Source organism: Manihot esculenta, chromosome 10 (genome assembly GCF_001659605.2).
Source record: "Manihot esculenta cultivar AM560-2 chromosome 10, M.esculenta_v8, whole genome shotgun sequence".
Classification (NCBI taxonomy): domain Eukaryota; kingdom Viridiplantae; phylum Streptophyta; class Magnoliopsida; order Malpighiales; family Euphorbiaceae; genus Manihot; species Manihot esculenta.
Genome location: NC_035170.2, coordinates 8,281,171 through 8,302,815, shown reverse-complemented (window position 1 = coordinate 8,302,815; position 21,645 = coordinate 8,281,171). Strand labels below are relative to the sequence as shown.

Sequence of the window (21,645 nt, the reverse complement as noted above, 5' to 3'; positions counted from 1 at the left end):
AAATAAATTTAACTAAATAATTTTTTTCCTATATCCTAATATTTTTCCTACACAAAATATTTACAACTTATATATTTATAAATTTTTTCTAATTTTATAATATCTTAATCCCTAAATTTTTTTCTCTAACACCTTATATCTATTAAATTTTTTAAATAACTAAATTTTCAGATTAATTATGAGTAATATAAATTTATTTCACTACCAAATTGTATTTTAATTTTTTAATAAAATAAATTTAACTAAATAATTTTTTTCGATCTCCTAATATTTTTTTTACACAAAATATTAATTTATAAATTTTTTCTACTTTTATACTATTTTAATCCCTACAATTTTTTTTCCAACATTCTATATCTATTAAATTTTTTAAATAATTAAAATTTTAGATTAATTATGAATAACATAAATCTATTTCATCACTAAACAGTAATTTAATTTTTTAATAAAATAAATTTAATTAAATAATATTTTCTATTTTTAATATTTTTCCTATATAAAATATTTAAAATAATAAAGAGCTGATTTATCCGGGGTTTCAGAATTATTTTTCTTTTTACCTGTAACTGCAGCCCGACAAACTTGGTATTCTTTGATTTGCTGGACTGTTTAATTCATGTTTCAATCCCTGATTTGACATAATAATAATAATATAAATAATATCTGACAATATTCTAATTCTAAGTGGCTTGGTTATTGAAGAGGGTCAATAAGAGCTATAATGTTATTGATTTTTTAATTCTGATAGTAGATTTTATTTTATTTTTTCAAATAATGGAAGAAAAAAAAAACAGATAAAAAATTGCAATTAATAGATTTTATATCTTCTGGTAGATTTCAATTTGAAAATAAACATCCTCCTAAATCAATCCATAACTGCATAAGAATTCAGTCACTCCATAACTAACAAATTCCTTTTATCTCTCTCTTTGAATCTCTGAATAACCACATTATATAAGCCTTCCATATTCTCACCACTCCTATCTCCACAAAGCCTTTGCACAAAGCAAAAGGTACATCTCTTACCTTAAATTTTATTTTATTTTTTTTTTGTTAATTTTCAGAATAACCATTATTTGATATTTTAAATTTTGGTAATTTTTGATACTTTGTTTTCTTGTTAATTTATCCATTAGAAATGGATTCAGGAATAAAGAATGCAACAGTGATAAAAGTGATTGGAAGGACAGGATCAAGGGGACAGGTGACTCAAGTAAGAGTTGAATTTATGGATCACTCCAAACGTCAAATTACAAGAAATGTGAAAGGTCCTGTCAGAGTTGGTGATGTTCTTACTCTGCTCGAGTCTGAAAGAGAGGCTAGGAGGCTTCGTTGATTAGAAATTGCTTTTCTCTTGAATGGTTTCTCTCATACTGTTTATTATTTAAATAATCTAATTTAATTTTTGCTAATCCAAATTTTAATTTTTGAATAATAATTCTTTTTTTTGTTACAATATGAAAGATTTTTTGAATTTTGTTTTGTGATTTTTGTTATTTGCTCATCCTCTGCATTATTTTTTTAATATTTAATATTTATTTATTTTAAGGGTACATCTTTAAAGTTTAGATAAAAATCAGATGAATTTTATATATAATTCAGTTCAAATCTATTGGTTTATTTATTATTTGAATAATTGAAAGATTTTTTTGGAATTAAAAAAAATTATAAAAATAAATTTAATTGATTTTTTTAATCGATTACAAATATAGCAATTAAACAAAAATTAGAAAATCAATATTCAATAATTTCTCATTAGGGTTTTGCAAATCAATACACAAAAATTGATTTTCTCCGATTTCTCATCGGAAGAAAAGATATTGCTCCCAGCTTCTCTCACGAAAGAATCAAATCTAAACAACTAAAATTTCAAGGAATCAAATCTAAACACCTAAAATAATAAAATAAATAAATAAAATTTCTGAAATTTAAAAATGCATTTTGCCAAAAAAAAAACTTATATATGTGGTGAATTGGTTATATACCCTCCACATTGCTTAGCTTTGAAAATTTTAGTAAACAGTACATGAGGAGGATTTCCCTTACATTTAACTTTTATTTCAGTATCTTAATTCACTAATCATAATGTAAGGATTAAGTGATTAATTTTGAAATAGTAAAAATAAAAGCATATATGTCTTACTGAGTTCTACTACCACTGGGGAGGATTATAAAAGGAAGGGTATGGGGAGGATTATAAAAGGAAGGGTAAACTATCTCACAGAAAGATTTTTTTTTTTTTTTAACTTTTCAAGTTATCAATTTTTGGTTCCTGCGGCTGCAATACAAGGATGCATACAACTGGGCAAATAAAATTAAAAAAAAAAAAAATCATGAAACCAAGGAGGCTAATCACATTACAAAGCCAAGAGCATGAAAAACATCAGACCTTTACGTTTAAAATTAATCAACAAGCAGAAGTTTACATATATATCTATAAAATATATGGGGTAAGAAAAGGGAAATTATACATATAAAAGACTCTTGGAATAAAAATCCAACTCCTGCATCTTCATCAACCAATCTCCTGCATCTTCATCAACCAATCTCAGTAAAGCTGAAATGCGTTTGATGTTTAAGGAATCTGCAGTGATTAAGCAACTTGCACATTCTAGAAAATAAATATAGCTCATGTGTTGTGGCTTTTCCCTTCTTCCCGTTGAACTAGAAAATTTGCAAATTCTACACGCTGACTATTTTATGCAGCACTGTTATGAAAGACCCAAAGAATTCTTCAGTAAAACATATCCTCGTATCCCATTTTCAGAGACATGCCATCATAAACTATCCTGCATTAATTTAATTAGTCCATTCTAGCTCCAAAGACTTTCCCCAATCTTGAACTAACAGTTTCAGAGCCAGTGGCAGTCATTAAGCTTCCATTATCAGACATGTAGAAATAGTTGTAATTAATTCTAGTCACAAGATCAGCCAAATGAGGGAATTGCCCCACATTGAGTTTGAAAGACAAGATCTGCATGGTCAGGAAAAGACAATCATTTCCCCATAACAATCTTCCAACTATATTATGTATTGCACGTGAAGGCACACACCTAGTGGTTCATAAGCTTCAATACATCATACTCGCCCAACCAAACTTATAAATTAATCTTGCAAAGAAAAAACCCAATATAGAGGCACAGAATGATGAATAAAAAATGTGAATGCTTGTGTGTGTGTGTGAAAGAGAGAGAAGAAGAATACTCTGAGTAGAAAACCAATGCAATCATCGAAGCGTTTCTCGATTCTATCCACTTCCATTTCACACCTGGCCTTCATTGCAGAAGTTGCACCACCGCTACTTAATGTCTGTTGTATGGAGTAGAAGTCCAAAGCTAATCCAAGGATGATGTTGATTCGACTTGCAATCAAGGCCCACTGATTAAATCAACAAAAATAAACAACACTTCTTTCTTAAAAAAGGCAACAGGCAGAAAAGAAGAATTAATCACTTGAAAAGACTGCAATTTCAAAAGAGAGACAATCAGTCACCAGCTTATCTGGAACCACAAAGCATTGCCGCTGAATTGATAATAAGTAGGCCTCATGTACTTCAATGACTTCATCCAGAGATCCAGCTGTTGCCATACCTTCACAAAGTTCATGCCATGCACTGTGGTATGCCTGCACACAAATCCTAGTCAGAGACAGAGATTAGCAGTGGCAAAATGTGCCCCAAAGAACCCATCACTGGAATTGTTATATAAATCTTTCCAATTTAACATGAAGCTACAATCACGTACAAAGTGAAAGACAAAAAGACAAAAGCACTCTGGAGATCTGAAATAAACAGAGAATTCATTTAAATCATAAAAAAAGGCCAACTTTGAGTTTTGGGTTGCTCAAAGGAAGCTTCAGCTATAGCCATCTTTACATAGTGAACTAAAATATATAGACTAAATGCAGTAAGCAAAAGATATAGACCTACATATGTATGTCATTATAGCCATAAGTAAACACTAAGACAAGATACATTGAGACAGCAACGCATTTTTGTGTGTATGTGTCTGTGAGAGTGAGAGAAATGAAAATAGAGGAATGCCTTGAAAATGCAACCATAACTAAAGTTGGTTCACAAAGCCATGAAACCACCAAACTGCAGGAAGAAAATTTTGAAAAATGAAGGAAAGTGCCAGTTGTTGCCCCAGCATAATGAATCCTAATAAGGAAACTTCAGAGGCAGTTTATACCTATATCAAATTTGTATGACATCCAGCTGCCATCATGATTCAAATATAATGCCTTTACTTCTATAATGCACTAGCAAATGCGCATGTAGAAAATTTCCATATATATGAGAAAATCACTAAATAAATTCAATAATGTTCCCATGTTTGGCAGTTAAGAACGTGACATTAACATCTGTATCTGTGTCATTATGGTCCACATCCCTTGACAATTTTGACCATTTTGTCCATCAAAGTAATTTCACCAAATTCTTACCCTATCCATTACATACTGGTGGAAGGCATCGACAAAATGGAGGAGTTTCTGCTCCACTAACCAGTGATGCTTGCAGTTGTTTGTCACAGCACCTCTGCCCTGGAAGGGATAATAACAGATGATCAAGTTGCAAATTAGAGAAAATGGCTCCCTTAAATAACAATTTTTTTCCCTTCCGGTAACATGCAACATATTTCCTTCTATCAGAACACAAGAAATATGCTCTAATCAATTAACTAAAAGGCTAAATGAGATTAGGATCTCCAGAAAGAAGATAAAAAAAGAACCTTCCACATCCACCTCCGAACTTTGTCAAGTGCATATTTGGCACGCTTGACCTTCAACAAAAACCTCATCACCTACAACAGAGTACAGATGAAGAACAGACAAGGAAAAAGAAAACACTATGACAACTCCAACACTAACCAAAATACCTGGTTATACTTGTTAATGGCCTCTGCATTAGCAATAAGTTCAAGTGGCCAGGGGACCTGTCACATTTGGAAGTGATTCAGTGAAGATATCGATTTTCAAAACAAATTCAAGCCTCCTTGACACTATAACAGACCTTGTATGTGAATTTCAGAGAGTCGAGACCATCTATTCCAAAGCTGTGGGGACGACTCTTATGAGTTGTTGAGGCAAGAGTTGGTGTAATAGGTAGCTCATCACTGTCAAAACCATGATTCTTCGTGATGGACACAAACAATGAATCTGGAGCACTTAGTAGCATGCTATCAGCAGAATTCCTGATGGATTCCTGTTGTATAGAGGGAGACACCATAACATGTATTTTAGGCAAAAAAGGTGGAGCAGCAATCAATCCATCCTCAAGAAGAATATAATAATAACTTCCAGTTTGAAATAACTTTAATTTATTTTCTAATAGGTGGAGGGAGTAGAATTGAGAAGAAAATTGAATTTAGCCATGTGCAAGGCATGATACTTCACTTAGATCACTAACTGCACCTGTAGTATTAAGTTTAACTCAAAATCATCATCCCACGTTTCCCCTCTGTCGAGATTACCAAAAATCACAGTCAAAAAGTGCTGCAGTAGATCACCTGAAGACAGCATTCAATCAACATGCATGCCAGTGAAAATTTCAGATTAATGACTGACAGAGACCAGAGATCAGACATTCAACATGCAAGAATATACCTGAACCTAACAAGTATATGGCACGTAAAACACCAAGCTCATCCATTAATCTCCAATCCTTCATCAACTTTGACAATATAAGGTGGCCAATATAATCCACCTGTGATATAAAAGAAGTGAAGAATCTGGACATATAAACAACATACTACCAAAAGAAAAGGAGAGCAGGTTTCCTCTATGAAGCATTATATTCCTAGTCCAAATTGGAGAATGAATTGGCTCTCAATCTATTCAGGTATATAGGGATGAAGAAGAAAAGAGTGAAATTTTCGTTTAATAGATTTAAGCATTTACCTGCTTCTTAATGTAGACAGTTAGGCATTCTTGGATAATAACCAGTGGAAGTGGCATTATTCTAGGTTCAATGCTTTGAATCCAGCTGAGCACTCTTGATGCAAGGGTGCTATTCTTCTGGAAAGGCAAGAGCTCTGACATACAGATATCATCCTGTTTCCAAATGGCAAGACTATTCAAAAACAGTCATCATAAACCTTTAAGAGCTAGACATTAATCAATCTGGTAATACCTGGGAAGAAGGAAGAAGGGTGGGAAAAGGAAACAAGAGTTTTAGCTGCTTTATGTCCTCTTGTTAACGAACATATTCAGATTTACCAAACTGGAAACCAAAAGCATAATTAGTTCCATTAACTGCAGAAAGCAGCCCATTCTCACAACCAAATACAGACTCCCATAAGACCTCATCATTTAATGGGGGTAGATGAAAATTCTTGGGTAAGTTCAACATTTTCCAGAAATCTTTATGCTCATCAAGTAAATTTTTACACACAGTGATAACTGGATTTTCTGGACAATATGAACTTTGGAGGGGCAACTCATCCACCATACCTGCAGTCATACACTCTTCTTCAATGTCAGAAATCCCAATCTCATCCTTATTTGTAGATTCCACATTAAGCACTTTTTCATGTGATACTGTCTTGGCCAAGACCTCGCGACAAATATTCTTTGAGCATTTAAAAGTTAGCCACCTTTCCCAATTCCCATTTCTAACCATTTCCCTGACCGTCTCAGAAAGCAGAGAATGGACAATCTCAGATTTGCATGGATCATCTTGTAAAAGGTATTTTGAGATATGATCACCATGGCCTATGAGGCCTGCTACTGAAATACTGAAAATCTCAGGCAGGGCTAACCCTGCTATGATCTCTTGCCGAATATGTGGATCTTTATCATCCACAGAACCTCCAAAGCCATCAATCTCATTGTCAACACTTTTGCCAGATACCACAGAGTAAGACATAGGAACATGGCGAATAAGCTGCAATGATTTTCCAGCAGAGACAATGGATTTTGCGATGTTCTTAATAAACAAAGGACATACTTGAAGTTCCTTATTGTTCTGCTCCTTGATCTTCACAGACATAGACAATGAAACAGAATCTTTTTCACCTATTTCCTTTTTGTTGTTTAGTAAGGAGTTCACAACATCAAACTTCTGACTTTGTACTTGTCTAAATTGATAGCTTTTCTCCCAGAACTCAGACTCATCAACTGAGATTCCTCTATTATCATAAAAGAACATCTATAGAGAGAAAAAAGATGAAAAGCACTGTGTCAATTTTTATAGATTGTTTAACTTTCTTATCATCTTAATGAAATCAACTTAACAAAAGGCATACATAATATTTCATCAAGAGAAATACAGAGACCTAAAGATGACAGAATTAATAAGGATTTCCTAGAAATATTGGAAGTAAGAAATGGCAGAAAACTCAAGAAAGCCAAATGAGTCAGGCGTGCAAAATCTCATTTTACAATCTGGGAATTCTAGAGCGCGGTATATGGATACTCTCAAGAAAAACCATTTTTAGACCGGAAATAAAAAAGGTAATGACTTAGATTACCTCCGCAAAAGGATCATCAAGTGATCCTTTGAAAAGCCATGAATCAAGTCCCTCAATATATGGTAATAAACTTCCAACAAGAATATGAAGCACCATAAGATAAGCTTCCTCCTGAAATTAGCATGAGTTATAAAAGAAGAGCAAGCCGCAAGAATTGCAAAACAATACTGAAAAGGAAGTAGTCACAACCTCACCACCTTGCACAAGACACACTTCATCCAATTTCTTATAGAGGTAGTCTAGAATACGAACAGCCATTTCAGATGCTGGAATATATGTATTAGGCTGAAAGTACGCTTGCGGAATAGCTTCATGCACTATTTGCAATAAACATTCAGCACCTGAGCAAAGACTAATATCAAGAAAATTTATCAGCGGATTCCAATTTTAAAAAAAAAAAATTATAAAAGAAGAAGAAGAAACCACCATACATGCAATGTTCATGACACCAAATAAAACGTAACAAAAATGTTGTTGAATGTGAGTGACCTGATACACTGAAGAAACTTCAAATTGAAGAACTCTGCTAAACACTGACCTGGATAAGGAACTTGACAATCCCAAAAGGGTGGGAGTGACTCCAATGTCGGAGTTGCAAATCTTAATTTCTTCCTTTAAAGCAATATCTCTCAACCTCTACAATAGCATATTATTAGAAAAAAGCAAAAGAAATCAACCAAATTAAACATTTCATTAGTAGCATCAAATAGTGACAGACCTTAAGCCACTGAGTAACAGCAGATGCAAAAGCTCTCAATGTAGGCATGTGGGTCTCCGATTCCAATTTATTGACATTAAGTTGAACAAGTTGTAAACAAGTAGCAGAATATAGGAACTGATTGAGAAGGTTCTGAAGGCTTGAAAAGGAAAGGTGAGTCACATATATCCCACTTCTGGCAACACGAAAACACTGCTTAATTTGGTCCCAGAAAAAGAGGGAACTGGACAGGCCTAGCATCATTTGCAGTATACCTCGCACCAACTCTGTTCGCTTGTCCTCGTCGAGGATATAATTGGCGTCGCATAATGTATACCATCACCGAGGATTAAACAACTTTGCGCTTGGGCAGACATGAATAGCAGCAAGAAAAAGCAATCGAAATAACGAAGAAAATGGCAGGTCGCAAACCAATCAAACGAGAGATTACAAAATTACAGAGAATACATCTACTGAGCAATTTCACAGAGAAAAAAAAAATCGTCTTTGTACTAGATTTGAACTGGGTTCAACTTCATTTTATGCATTCCAGTTCCAGCTCGGCCTGTGCCTTTTGAAATCGAGGAAAGAGAAGGAACCTCCACAGCCAGACGTTGCCTTTCTCGTGGTCTCTGGGCTTTTTCTTTCAGTACAACCCAAGTCCCCCAAGTCCCAACCCAAGAAACTTGGCAAGTGCACCAGCAGGTGCACTGCACTTTGCTGATGCATTACCCAGTGCACCTGCACTTCTCAAAAATAATTTGACGCACCTAATAAAATAAATCTGGCGTATCTAATAATTAATTAAACACGTGATTATCAATATATTAATTAATTATTATATAATTTAAATTTTTGTATTATTATTTATTTTAATGTAATTATCATGTAATTATCATGTGAGACTGGAGGGGTTGGATCTGATATTTCCAGACACGTTTACGGATCAGTTTCACAATATATCCATCAGCAGAGGATAATATTAGTAATCCCTTTAATATTTATTTTTTTTATAACTATTTTTTTGCGATGCGAATTGTTATACTTCTTATAATTGCTAACAGAGAGAAAGACTAAGAAGAGAACTATATCTTCATGAGTTTTTCGAGACCACACATAAGAGAAAGGGGACGGAGGAGTTTGTTGATGCTAGGTCAAAAGCTATTTATGTAAGTTGATAATAAATGTATTTATAAACAATTTTGATGTACATAAATCGTTTTACTAATACGTTATTTTAAATTTATAATGCAAGATAAATACATACAACTAAAGGAGGCAGCAACACAGCAACAGGAGGGAAGCAATGAGCCAACACCCATAAATGAGGCTCAGCTTTACTACGAAGCGGTTGGCGGGCAAAAAAAGAGTCGAGTTTATGGATTAGGGTCCCAGACTTCTGCATATTTTCATGAGCCATCTCAGTGTTCCACTTTATACACGTCTGCACCCCCAGTGGATCCTACTACCATTGAAGCAACGAACAGGATGCAGAATCAAATTGATCGGCTAGAGACAGAGAATGGTTGACTTAACACAGTGGTGGAGGAGTTGCAGGCATTTATGCATGGTACAACAGGGTGTTGGGACATCCACTCAGACATATGCTCCTAGGGCAACTCCAGCTCCATCTCCACAGCAGCGGCATGATGATGCCCCTATCATTGGTGATCATCATACAGACAGTGATGATGATACAGATGATAAGCTCGCTAGTTTAGTTTAGTATATATCTTTTATTATGACCAGTTGGTAATTTTTATTTTAAATTATAATTGTTGTACAAAATCTTTAAGTTTTAAATATATTTTAATGATTAATTTGATTTTTTACATATATAGTTTAATAATGTCCAAAATGTCCAGGATGATGATGATGGATGTAAAGGGTACAGTGCAGGGTGTATTGATAATGATTGAAAATATATGGATGATTTTGTAATTTTATGATTTACTAACGGATTACCAGCAGAATTTCCATTGGTGTCACTAACGAATTCATGTTCGTCACAAAAGAAAACAACATCATTCAATTAATCACTAACGGATTACCAACGAAATTGCATTCCGTTAGTGAAGCATATGTAAAGAAATCTATTCCAATACTAACGGACATGGAATCCGTTAGTGACACCAACAAACAAATCCGTTGGTGATCCGTTAGTGACATTAACGGATACGAATTCCGTTAGTGAATAATTTACCAACGAGGTTTTTCCCAACGAAATGAATCCGTCACAGATCCGTTAGTGGAATTGTTCACTAACGGAATATTAATGTTTAGTATTTCTTAAAATTCTTGCAATGAGTTTATTAAGAGATTTAATAGTTTAAAAAAAGTATCTACATATATGGTGAAAAATAAATATATAAATTAATAATATAGTTATATAATTAAGGGATAAAAATATAAAACTTAACAATATATATAATAAATAGATTAAGTGGCAAGGGGTGTAATCGAATCGAGTCGAGTCTTTTAACAAGTCTGCTCGACGAGCATCTTAACGAGTCTGTTCACGAGTATTTTAATGAGTCTGTTCACGAGTCTCTTAACGAGCCGGTTCACAAGCCTCTTAACGAGCCCATTCATAAGTCACTTAACGAGTCTGTTCACGAACCTCTTAATGAGTTAGCTCATGAATCTTAACGAGCCAAATACTACAGAGCTCAAGTTTGACTCGTTTAATAAACAAGCCTAAAAATTAAGCTCGAACTCAGCTCGTTTAGAAATCAAATCGAGTCAGATCGAATTTTTATCAAGGCGAGTCTCGAATAGCTATGAATAGTTTGGTTCGTTTACAATACTAGTAAAAACTTGACGTTTAGTGGATAAAGATAAATGATTCTAATTAATATTTAAAAAAAATCATATGATTTTAAATGTATAAGTATTCTCAATATATGAGTTTTTTTTTCTAAATAATTAACATTTTATTATTCAAAGAATTTTTAAATATTTTTATAATTTCTTATTCAAAAAGTGAAATATTAATTAGGTTTATATTATTTGTATAGATATTTAATTTAATTTAAGAGTAATATAACAAATATTATTATTATTTTTATTAAAATTTGTTGAACGATGAAATCTGTGAATGATTCGGTTGTTGTGTATTTTTCTCCAGAAAGAAGGTTATATATAGATACATTTACAACATAAAATCAGAAGAGAAAAAGAAAGTAATCATATTCTAAGAAAACAAGATAAGCCTGTAAATGAAACAATATATATCAGATCTGCAAATCCCTATGATTACGTAATCTACTCCTAATTAGGTAGTTCATTCCAACACTTTCCCTCAAGTTGGAGTATAGATATCTATCATGCCCAACTTGTCAACCATATCATGGAATATCTTTCCAAACACTGCTTTAGTGGGTATATTAGCTAACTGGTCTTCTGACTTGATAAACAGGAACTATATAATCTTCTGGTCTAGCTTTTTCTTGATGAAATGCCGATCAACTTCAACATGTTTGGTGTGATCATGTTGTATGGGATTCTGTGCAATCTTAATTGCAGCCTTGTTATCACAGTAAAGTTTCATTGAGCTTGCATTGTCTATTCTCAATTCTTTTAGAACGCTCTTAATCCACAATAGCTCGCATAAACCATACGCCATACCTTTGAATTCGGCCTCTGCACTTGACTGTGCCACAACCTTTTATTTTTTACTTCTCCATGTAACCAGATTCCCTTCCATGAAAGTAAAATAACCTACAGTAGATTGCGTTATTGATTGATCGCCTGCCCAATCAGCATCTGTGTATCCTTCAATGTCTGAAGTACCATTCTTTGAGAATAATAGTCCCTTGCCTAGAGCCCCTTTCAGGTATCTCAAGATCCGGTATACTGCATTCATGTGTTATTCACTTGGTTTATGCATGAATTGACTTACAACACTTATAACATATGCTATGTCTAGCCTCGTGTGAGTCAAATAGATCAATCTCCCAACCAATCGTTGATAGCGTTCCACATCTGTTGGAATTTGTTCTGTAAACAAACCGAGTTTATGGTTCACCTCCATCGGAGTTTCTACTAGTTTGCAGGCAAGCATTCCAGTTTTAGTCAACAAATCCAGAATGCACTTCCGCTGTGAAAAGGAAATCACTCGTTCTGATCTTGCTATTTCAATACCTAAGAAATATTTAAGTTGCCCAAGATCCTTCATTTCAAATTCAGCAGCCAAATAGTTCTGCAATAACTTCATTTCACAAGGATCATCTCCTGTTAAGACCATATCATCGACATACACAATTAAAGCTGTTACCTTCCCTTTTGTGTTTGATAAATAAAGTATGGTCTGAATTACTCTGTTTATAATCAAATGCCTTCATCGTTGAGGTGAACCTCCCAAACCAAGCTCTAGGTGATTGTTTAAGCCCATACAACGATTTCTTTAGCTTACAAACTTCATTTCTATTTGAAGTATTCCGTTTAACCCCTGGTGGGACCTCCATATAGACTTCCTCCTCCAAATCTCCATTAAGAAAAGCATTTTTAACATCAAATTGATTCAAAAGCCAACATCGATTTGCTACTACAGAAATAAGGATACGAATTGTGTTGAGCTTGGCCACTGGTGCAAAAGTCTCCTGATAATCTACTCTATACTTTTATGTATATCCTTTTGCAACCAACCTCACCTTATATCTATCAATGCTTCCATCTGCTTTTAAGTTTCACAGCGTATACCCATCTACATCTAACTGTCTTCTTTCCTTCAGGTAGAGGAACAAGTTCCCATATAGAATTCTTTTGTAGGGCCTCCATCTCTTCGTTCATCGCCTTTGTCCATTTTGGATCTGCTAAGACATCCTGCACACTACTAGGAATAGATACTATGGATAATTGATTAATAGTAAATGCATATGACTTGGACAATCTATGAGTAGAAAAATAATTACTAATTGGATACTTGAAATTAGCTTTAAGGTCAGGTTCATACTGTTTCCTTGGTACACCCTTATTTGATCTTTGTGGATATCTAGGAGCCAAATTGTCACAAGAGTTACTTATTTCATTACACTCATCAAGTATAGGACTCGGGTTTACCTGAGTAGAAATGTTGGTGTCTAGGATATTCTGAGTTAATTCTTTGGTTGATGGTGTTATCATGGGCAACTCTTCAAATGTTGGTGATTCTTCAGCAGACGTTGGTATTTGTAATTTTCCAGAAGGAATTAATAAATCTTCATCACATCTTTCAGAAGAACCTTGCTGACTGTTATGCTGAAAAATTTTACTTACTTCCTCTAGTTCTAAGAAATTTGTCATTATTTCTTGTAGCACATTCTCTTCACTAAAGCTCTCCCTCCTGAAGAGAAGGAGGTGTGACTCCCCCTGAATAGTATGGTTCTGATTCATCCAAGGTCACATGTAATCTTTTTGTATGTGGATCATAGCATTGGTATCCCTTCTAGAAATCGGAGTAGCCAGCAAATATACATCGTTTAGCACAAGGATCAAGTTTATTCCACAAAATTTTTAGAATATGGACATATACTGTGCAACCAAAAACCCTTGGTTTAAGATTTGGGACATGTGACAGTGAGAAAAAAGTTTGCATCTTTTGTTGAGGAGTTTGGAAATCAAGTACGCGAGAGGGGACCCGATTAATTAGATAAATAGTAGACTTCACTGCTTCTCCCCAGGAGAACAGAGGCATATTCACGCCAAAGAGAGAAGCACGAACAACTTCCATGATTTGCCTTTTTTTTTTCTGCCAAGCTATTTTGTTGTGGAGTATAGGTGTTAGAAGTATGATGTCGAATCCCTATTTCGCTTAGAAACTTCCCACAGTTTGTATCCAAGAACTCTAGTGTGTTGTCAGTTTGCCAAACACGAATCTGCCTTTGATATTGAGTGCCCACCATATTGTAGAATTCCTGAAATGCTGTAAGAACATCGCTTTTTTTGTGAAGCAGAGACACCTAAGTCATTCGTGTGCACTCATCAATGAATGTGACAAAATATCATGCTTTAGAAATAGAAGAAATTTTTGCAAAGTCCCAAATATCAGAATGTATAATCATAAATGGTTCAGAACATTTATTTAAGTATAGTAAATAAGAAATACGGTGACTTTTGGCCAGTTCGCAAGTATCATAATGAAAGTCTAAAATATTCAAATTTGAAAAAAGATGTGGTTGCAATTCCTTAAGATATCCAAATGAAATATGTCCTAATCACTGATGCCATAACCAAACAGTTGCTTGAGCTTTGTCTTTACTACTCGTTTGACATGCAAGGTTATTTTTCTATTTTTCATTTCTTGTCAAATCCAAGTAATAGAGTTTCCCCCTTTTAACACCATAACCAAGAATTTTTCGAGTCAGAATATCCTGAAAGACACAGAATGAGGGACAAAAAGTTACAGTACACACAAGAGAAGAGGTTATTTTGCTAACCGACAAAAGGTTATATTCAAGAGATGGAACAATCAAGATAGTATCTAGAGTAGAGGTACTAGACAAGATTACTGATCCTTCTCCAGTAATTGAAAAAGTACCACCATTAGCTGTAGATATAACAGATTGTGAAAAAGCACGAATGGATTGTAACCGCCCTAAATCTCTAGTTATATGATCAGATGCACCTGTATCAATAATCCAAGTACTATTATTAGAAGTTGCAGAGAGTACATTTGCCTTACCAACAATACCTAAGTGGGTAACGTTAGCTGTAAGTTGTGATTTGTCCTCCATATTTTGTTGGACCTCTGTTGTGGCTGAACAATAATGGTGTTGGAAAATACAAAATACAATATTGCAGATGGTAAGCTATGGTGGTGGTTTCAAAATATGAAATTCGGAAAGCAATTCTTCTAGGATCAGAATTGCTTTGATACCATGTTGAACGATGGAATCTGTGAATGATTCAGTTGTTGTGTATTTTTCTCCAGAAAGGAGGTTATATGTGTAATACCCGGCTAGACTTCGGTATCGAAATTCCTACCGTCCGGTGGAATCTCGAATGTCGGAAATCTCTAGAAGGGTAAAACCATGTTTTCATGAAATGTTTTAATGTGTTTAATGTTTTAAGCATGATAGAAAATGAGTTTTTGCATGAAAACAACCTTGGAGGAAAACTCAGGTTCGGCCGCCGAACATGCATGCGTTTCAGGTGAGCCTTAGGCCCCCGAAGGCATAAGTGAGGGCAGTCCAGGTTCGGCCGCTGAACCTCATGTTCGGCCGCCGAACTTGCATGCGTTGCGGAGGCACGTTCGGCCCCCGAACGTGGCCTGGCCAGCCACCTATAAAGGGGTCCCTTATCCGAAAACGGGCGAGTTTTTCTCCCCATCGTCGGCCAAGGTGAGCTCCCCGCCATCCCTCACCAATCTTGAGTTTCTTCCTTCAGATCTTTCAAGATTTTCATGAGTTTTTCACTTTTTTTTGAAGTTTTTGAGCATTTGAGCAAGTTTTGGAACTTTGAGGTTCAAGGAAACTCAACCCCTCCCATCTCCGAGTTTAGGTCGTTTCTCTCTCGATCTTCAAGAGGTAAGAGCCGATCTTAAGCTCATTGCATGTTTTAAGTAAGTTTTAAGTTGATTCTTGGGGTAGAAATGCATGTGTAGGGTTTTATGAGTTTATGGGTTTACTGTGCATGTGTGGACAATGTGGTTGTTTGATATGTTGTAGATGGGGTTTAAGATAGTTTGAAGCCCCTAGGAGCTTGTATGCTTGAGTATGTGTGTTGTAGAATAGGAAAAATGCATGTTTGGAAGGTTTGGGAGGCATTTGGGCATGAGGAGCTGAAGTTTCTGCCCTTTGGCAAAAACCAGGTTCGGCAGCCGAAGGACTTTCGGCAGCCGAACATGGCTGGGAAAGGCAAGCCTTTCGGCTGCCGAAGCCTGCCCCCGAAAAGAGACTTTCGTCTTTGGAGGGCACTTTCGGCCGCCGAAGGTGCCGCCGAACCTGCCTGACTTTCGGCTCTTGAGGGACTTTCGGCCGCCGAACCTGCCGCCGAAAGTGCCCTGTTCAGCCTTCCTTTGCATGTTTTGCATGATTGTTTTGAGGTGTTTTAAGGGGGTTTTTGGAGAGTATTTTAGAGTCATGTTCTAGTATGTTTGGTCCCTCATTTGAGTCCACCTGTGTAGGTTCGGACCCGAGGAACCGAGGACCCCAGCAGTGAGTTCAGCTGCTTCAGTGTTGTCAGAGTCAGCCAGAGGTGAGTGGAACTAAACTTAATCTTTTAAATTGAGAAATTTAAATGTTTATCATGTTTCATGCATCATGAGTATGAAATAGGATGATTGCATTAGATTCCACGAAGATGTTGCATTGCATTCTTTATTGTTGATGTGGGTGAATGTTGGATGACCCAATTAGTCCCTGACAGGAAGACCAGGACCCCATTCTACGGCCTGGCACGGATATGGGACTCGAAGACCAGGAGCCTAGAGGAGGCCCTGGGGCAATGGTAAGTAATGTATGATATGACAGGAAGACCAGGACCCCATGCTACGGCCTGGCACAAAGGAAGCTGGGACTATTTGGTGACAAGTTCACCCAACCCTTATGTGAATTGTCTGTGTTATGATGCATTTCATTGGAGCATGTTTGTTAATATATTTTTATGGCTCTACTCACTGGGCTTTTTTAGCTCACCCCTCTCCCTTTACCCCCAGGCTTGCAGGTACAGGATAGAGCAGGAAGTCGGATAGAGTAAAGTCATGGTTATGTAATAGCTAGCAGTGGACATGATTAAATTGTAATGTAATGTCTTATACAGTTATGATATGTAATGATGATGTATTGAGGTTTAGAAATTGTGCTTGACCGAGTTTGTATAGTAATCCCTTTTGATACATGATCCATAGAATGTTTTATGATGTTTATGTTCAACCAAGCTTAATTCATGTCTATTATGATACCCCATTGGAGCATTTGATGAGGGCTCCAGTGTGTGGTTTATGTGATGTTATGAATATGCACAGGTTGAGCTTGGTTTATGGAAAGAAAAAGTTTACAGGTTTATGAGTATGTATGATCATGTATGGGATTTGACAGGTTCACAGGTTATATGTCAGGCTTGCTACGAATCCCGGCGGCCTTAAGCCGATCTGGATCCTAGTGCCGGTAGCGCTCCGATTTTTGGATCGTTACAGAGTGGTATCAGAGCCCTAGGTTCATATGGTCGGACCTAGAGTGTCGGGCTCATAGATGTTATAAGAGGTCAAGCACAATAGGAAAGATCATGTCCACTAGGATAGGATGTGGAGTCCTGTCTTGTATGATGATGTGAAATGCCATGATAATATGCATGTGCATTAATGATATGTTATGTATGTGACGCGGGTTCATGTGTTTCCACATGAACCATATGATGCTAATGTTTGCTTGTTATGTACTGTTTTTTCAGAAAACAGGATGAGAGGAACTCGTCGATCTGCACGATTGACTGGAGTGCCACCTGAGGATGAGGGCATGAGCGCCCGTTCTCCTGCATTGCCTAGGGCAATGTCTAGTAGGTCTAACAGAGAAAGAGCAGCAAGAGACCCTAGAAGGTCTCTGGATCTGGGTAGAAGCAGATCAGTGAGGGGAACAGTTCAGGGAGGAATGTCAGAGGATATGGGGGATGATATGGATGTAGAGCAGAGGAGGGATGACAGTCTGGGAGTTAGCATGTCAAAAGAAGGTATGGGAGAGTCCCAAGGAGGCACTCAGGCCTCGGGATTTGTTCAGCCACCCCACTACCCGCACTTCTCTCAACATCCCGGGTATTCGATGGGAGGTACATCGGATTACCCTAGCTTTACCCCTTATCCCACACACATACCTTACCCACCCTACTACCCACCATACTCACAATACCCAATGTATCCACCCCCACCCTACTATCCAAATCTAGCTAACCCTACCTCAGAAAATGTTGCACCTCCTCCACCATCAGCAGAACCCACAGTTCCAGCAACCCATATACCTAAGCCTAGCTCATCTGGTGGGAGCAAAGTCAAGATGACTGAATATATGAAGCTGAGTGCTCCCCAGTTTGAATCAGGTGATGACTCGTTTGTGTATCTTGAGAGGGTCAAGGCAATTACAGAGGAGTTAGGAGCGGATGACAGTAGAGTCATCCAGATGGCTGGGTTCACATTAAAATACAAGAAAGCCCGAGAGTGGTTTAAGAATTATGTGAGCCCGAGGGTGGAAAGCTTATCATGGGAGGAGTCTGCAAACGAGTTTGCAGGATGGGCTTTCCTTGACAGTTCAAGAGAATTGAAGATGATAGAGTTTGAGCAGTTGAGGCAGACAGATGAAATGAGTGTAGAGGAGTACACCGACAGATTCTTGGAGCTGTTGCCTTTTGCTGGGCAGAGTCTGGATACAGATTCGAAGAAGTCAAGGAGGTATGTCATGAAAATTCATTCCAGGTATTCCTCCTTGATTCAGTCAGTGGACAGGGAGAGCTTCCATGCCATAGTAGATATGGCCAGAAAAATGGAGGCCAGTGCCATCATTCAGGGGACAGTTAAGCAGTCAGTGGCACAGTCTTCTGGTCCTAAAACTCCGGGTGGGGGAAGGTTAGATCCCTCTACCCTGAGTGCAGCAACTTCAGGCAGCAAGAGATGGGGCAAAGCCAAGACTAAGAAGAACAAGTTCTGGAGCAAAGTCAAGTCCAGTCTGGGATTTGGGAGTGGCTCAAGCTCTGGTGCGGATAATGTAGTTTGTGCAAGGTGTGGAAGGCCGCACAGGGGAGTATGTCGGTTTGGGACGACAGCCTGTTTCAGATGTGGTCAGGAGGGGCATATGGCTCGAGAATGTCCAAGAGCAGTCCCGATGGCACAGTCCCAGCAGACAGCTTCAGGTAGTGTAGCGCAGCCAGCAGCTCCAGCCACGACTCAGATCAGTGACAGAGGCAGAGGGAGAGGGGCAGCCTCTTCTTCAGCGGGCTTCAGAGGTGAAGGTCCATCAGCTCCAGCACGGATCTTTACAATGACACAGCAGGAGGCAGATGCATCTAACACCGTGGTGGCAGGTAACTTAGTCATTGATTGTTCAGATGTTTAGGCCTTGATGGACCCTGGTGCATCTCATTCTTTTATTGCTCCGAGAGCCGTGGAGAGGTTGGGTCTAATGATCTCTGGGTTGGAGTGTCCTCTCTGGGTCAGTGGACCCAAGTGTGATCCATCAGTGGCAGAGTCAGTCTGCCAGTGTAGTCCTGTGTTTGTTGAGGGAAGATGCTTGTCCGCCGACCTGGTGGTTCTAGATTTGACAGATTTTGACGTCATTCTAGGGATGGACTAGTTATCTACCCATGGTGCTACCTTGGACTGCAGGGACAAGGTAGTCAGGTTCAGAAGTCAGGATGGATCAGAGGTCGTCTTTAGGGGAGACATGAGGGGTACACCTAGGGGTCTGATATCAGCCCTTCAGGCTCGCAGATTGCTTAGGAGGGGATGTCAGGGGTATTTGGCTCATGTGAGAGAGCTTAGCAGTCAGGTTAGAGAGCCTGCCTCGGTGCCGGTGGTCAGAGAGTTTTTAGATGTATTCCCAGACGAGCTGCCAGGTTTACCACCTGCTAGAGAGATAGAGTTCGAGATAGAACTGATGCCTGGAACCCGACCGATCTTTATCCCTCCCTACAGGATGGCACCAGCAGAATTGAAAGAGTTGAAGGAGCAGTTACAAGAGCTGGTAGACAAGGGCTTCATCCGACCGAGTACCTCACCCTGGGGTGCTCCAGTTTTGTTTGTGAGAAAGAAGGATGGATCCCTTAGACTTTATATCGACTACAGGCAGTTGAACAAAGTCACTACCAAGAACAGGTACCCTTTGCCAAGGATTGATGATCTATTCGACCAGCTAGCAGGAGCGGGTTGTTTCTCCAAAATAGATCTGAGGTCTGGGTATCATCAGCTGAGGATCAGAGAGGAAGATGTGCCAAAGACAGCTTTCAGGACCAGATATGGGCATTTTGAGTTCCTTGTGATGCCGTTCGGGTTAACCAACGCCCCTGCAGCATTCATGGATCTCATGAACAGAGTGTTTAGCCAGTACTTGGATCACTTTGTTATTGTCTTCATAGGTGATATCTTAGTGTATTCCAGGAATGCAGAGGAGCATGCCCATCATCTGAGGTTAGTTCTACAGACTTTGAGGGAGCATGGCTTGTATGCCAAGTTCTCTAAGTGTGAGTTCTGGCTGAGGAGCATTTCATTCTTAGGGCATGTGGTGTCAGAAAATGGAATAGAGGTAGACCCCAAGAAGGTAGAAGCTGTGACTAACTGGCCTAGACCCACTTCAGTGTCAGAGATCAGAAGTTTCTTGGGTTTGGCAGGTTACTACAGGAGGTTCGTTCAGGACTTCTCAAAAATAGTAGCTCCTCTGACCAGGTTGACCAGGAAGAATCAGAAGTTTGTGTGGACTGACCAGTGCGAAGAGAGTTTTGAAGAGCTTAAGAAGAGGTTGACGTCAGCACCAGTGTTAGCTTTGCCAGCTAGCAATGAGGATTTCACAGTTTTCTGTGATGCATCCCGAGTGGGATTGGGTTGTGTGTTAATGCAGAATGAAAGGGTGATTGCTTATGCTTCAAGACAGCTAAAGAAGCATGAGTTGAATTACCCCACACATGACCTGGAAATGGCAGCCGTTATCTTTGCACTTAAGATGTGGAGGCATTACCTTTACGGTGTTAAATGTGAGATCTTCACGGAAAAGCCTGCAGTACATCCTGAGTCAAAGAGATTTGAACTTGAGACAGAGGAGATGGGTAGAACTGCTAAGTGATTATGATTGCAAGATTCAGTACCATCCGGGTAAGGCGAATGTTGTGGCAGACGCCCTAAGCTGGAAATCACTAGGCAGTTTATCCCACATCACGACGGAGAGGAGACCAGTGGTGAAGGAGTTTTACAAGCTCGTTGATGAAGGTCTACAGTTGGAGTTGTCTGGTACAGGTACTTTAGTTGCTCAGATGAGAGTGGCACCCGTGTTTCTGGAGCAGGTAGCTCAGAAACAGCATGAGGACCCAGAGTTAGTGAAGATTGCCAGGACTGTTCAGTCAGGCAAAGACAGTGAGTTCAGATTCGACAACAAGGGGATCCTCCGCTATGGGAGTCGATTGTGTGTACCAGATGATGTAGGGCTAAAAGGAGACATTATGAGAGAGGCTCATAATGCAAGATACAGCATTCACCCCGGAGCCACCAAGATGTATCAGGATCTGAAGAAGGTTTATTGGTGGCCAGCTATGAAGAGAGAAGTGGCACAGTTTGTGTCAGCCTGCGAAGTGTGTCAGAGGGTGAAGCTGGAACATCAGAAGCAGGCTGGAATGCTTAACCCGCTACCTATTCCAGAGTGGAAATGGGAGAATATAGCTATGGACTTCGTAGTGGGGTTACCAGCGACGTCCAACAGATTGGACTCCATATGGGTGATTGTGGACAGACTCACCAAATCTGCTCACTTCATCCCTGTCAGGAGTGGCTATTCTGTGGACAAGTTGGCACAGGTGTATGTTGATGAGATT

At 38.2% G+C, this 21,645-nt stretch overlaps 2 protein-coding genes across 2 annotated transcripts; one reads left to right on the top strand and one right to left on the bottom strand.

Annotated features, from left to right (window-relative positions):
* The first annotated feature begins 1,138 nt into the window (after positions 1-1,138).
* LOC122724786 (40S ribosomal protein S28-1-like) lies at positions 1,139-1,336 on the top strand. The gene has a single exon (XM_043960541.1). It carries the CDS (start codon positions 1,139-1,141, stop codon positions 1,334-1,336), a length of 198 nt encoding a protein of 65 aa, XP_043816476.1.
* A 1,000-nt stretch (positions 1,337-2,336) lies between these two features.
* On the bottom strand, positions 2,337-8,840 carry LOC110624162 (gamma-tubulin complex component 5-like). Its single transcript, XM_043960546.1, is given in 16 exon segments — positions 2,337-2,974; positions 3,205-3,378; positions 3,493-3,624; positions 4,444-4,542; positions 4,731-4,802; positions 4,878-4,934; positions 5,012-5,203; positions 5,413-5,507; positions 5,605-5,704; positions 5,899-6,051; positions 6,131-7,147; positions 7,470-7,580; positions 7,659-7,821; positions 8,008-8,105; positions 8,188-8,456; positions 8,459-8,840. Coding segments are annotated over 16 exon segments (2,988 nt in total). The 5' UTR covers positions 8,544-8,840; the 3' UTR covers positions 2,337-2,803.
* Positions 8,841-21,645: the final 12,805 nt, after the last annotated feature.

What these genes read in the sequence shown, in the direction of transcription:
- LOC122724786 (XM_043960541.1), top strand. Translation starts at nt 1,139, where the DNA reads ATGGATTCAGGAATAAAGAATGCAACAGTGATAAAAGTGATTGGAAGG.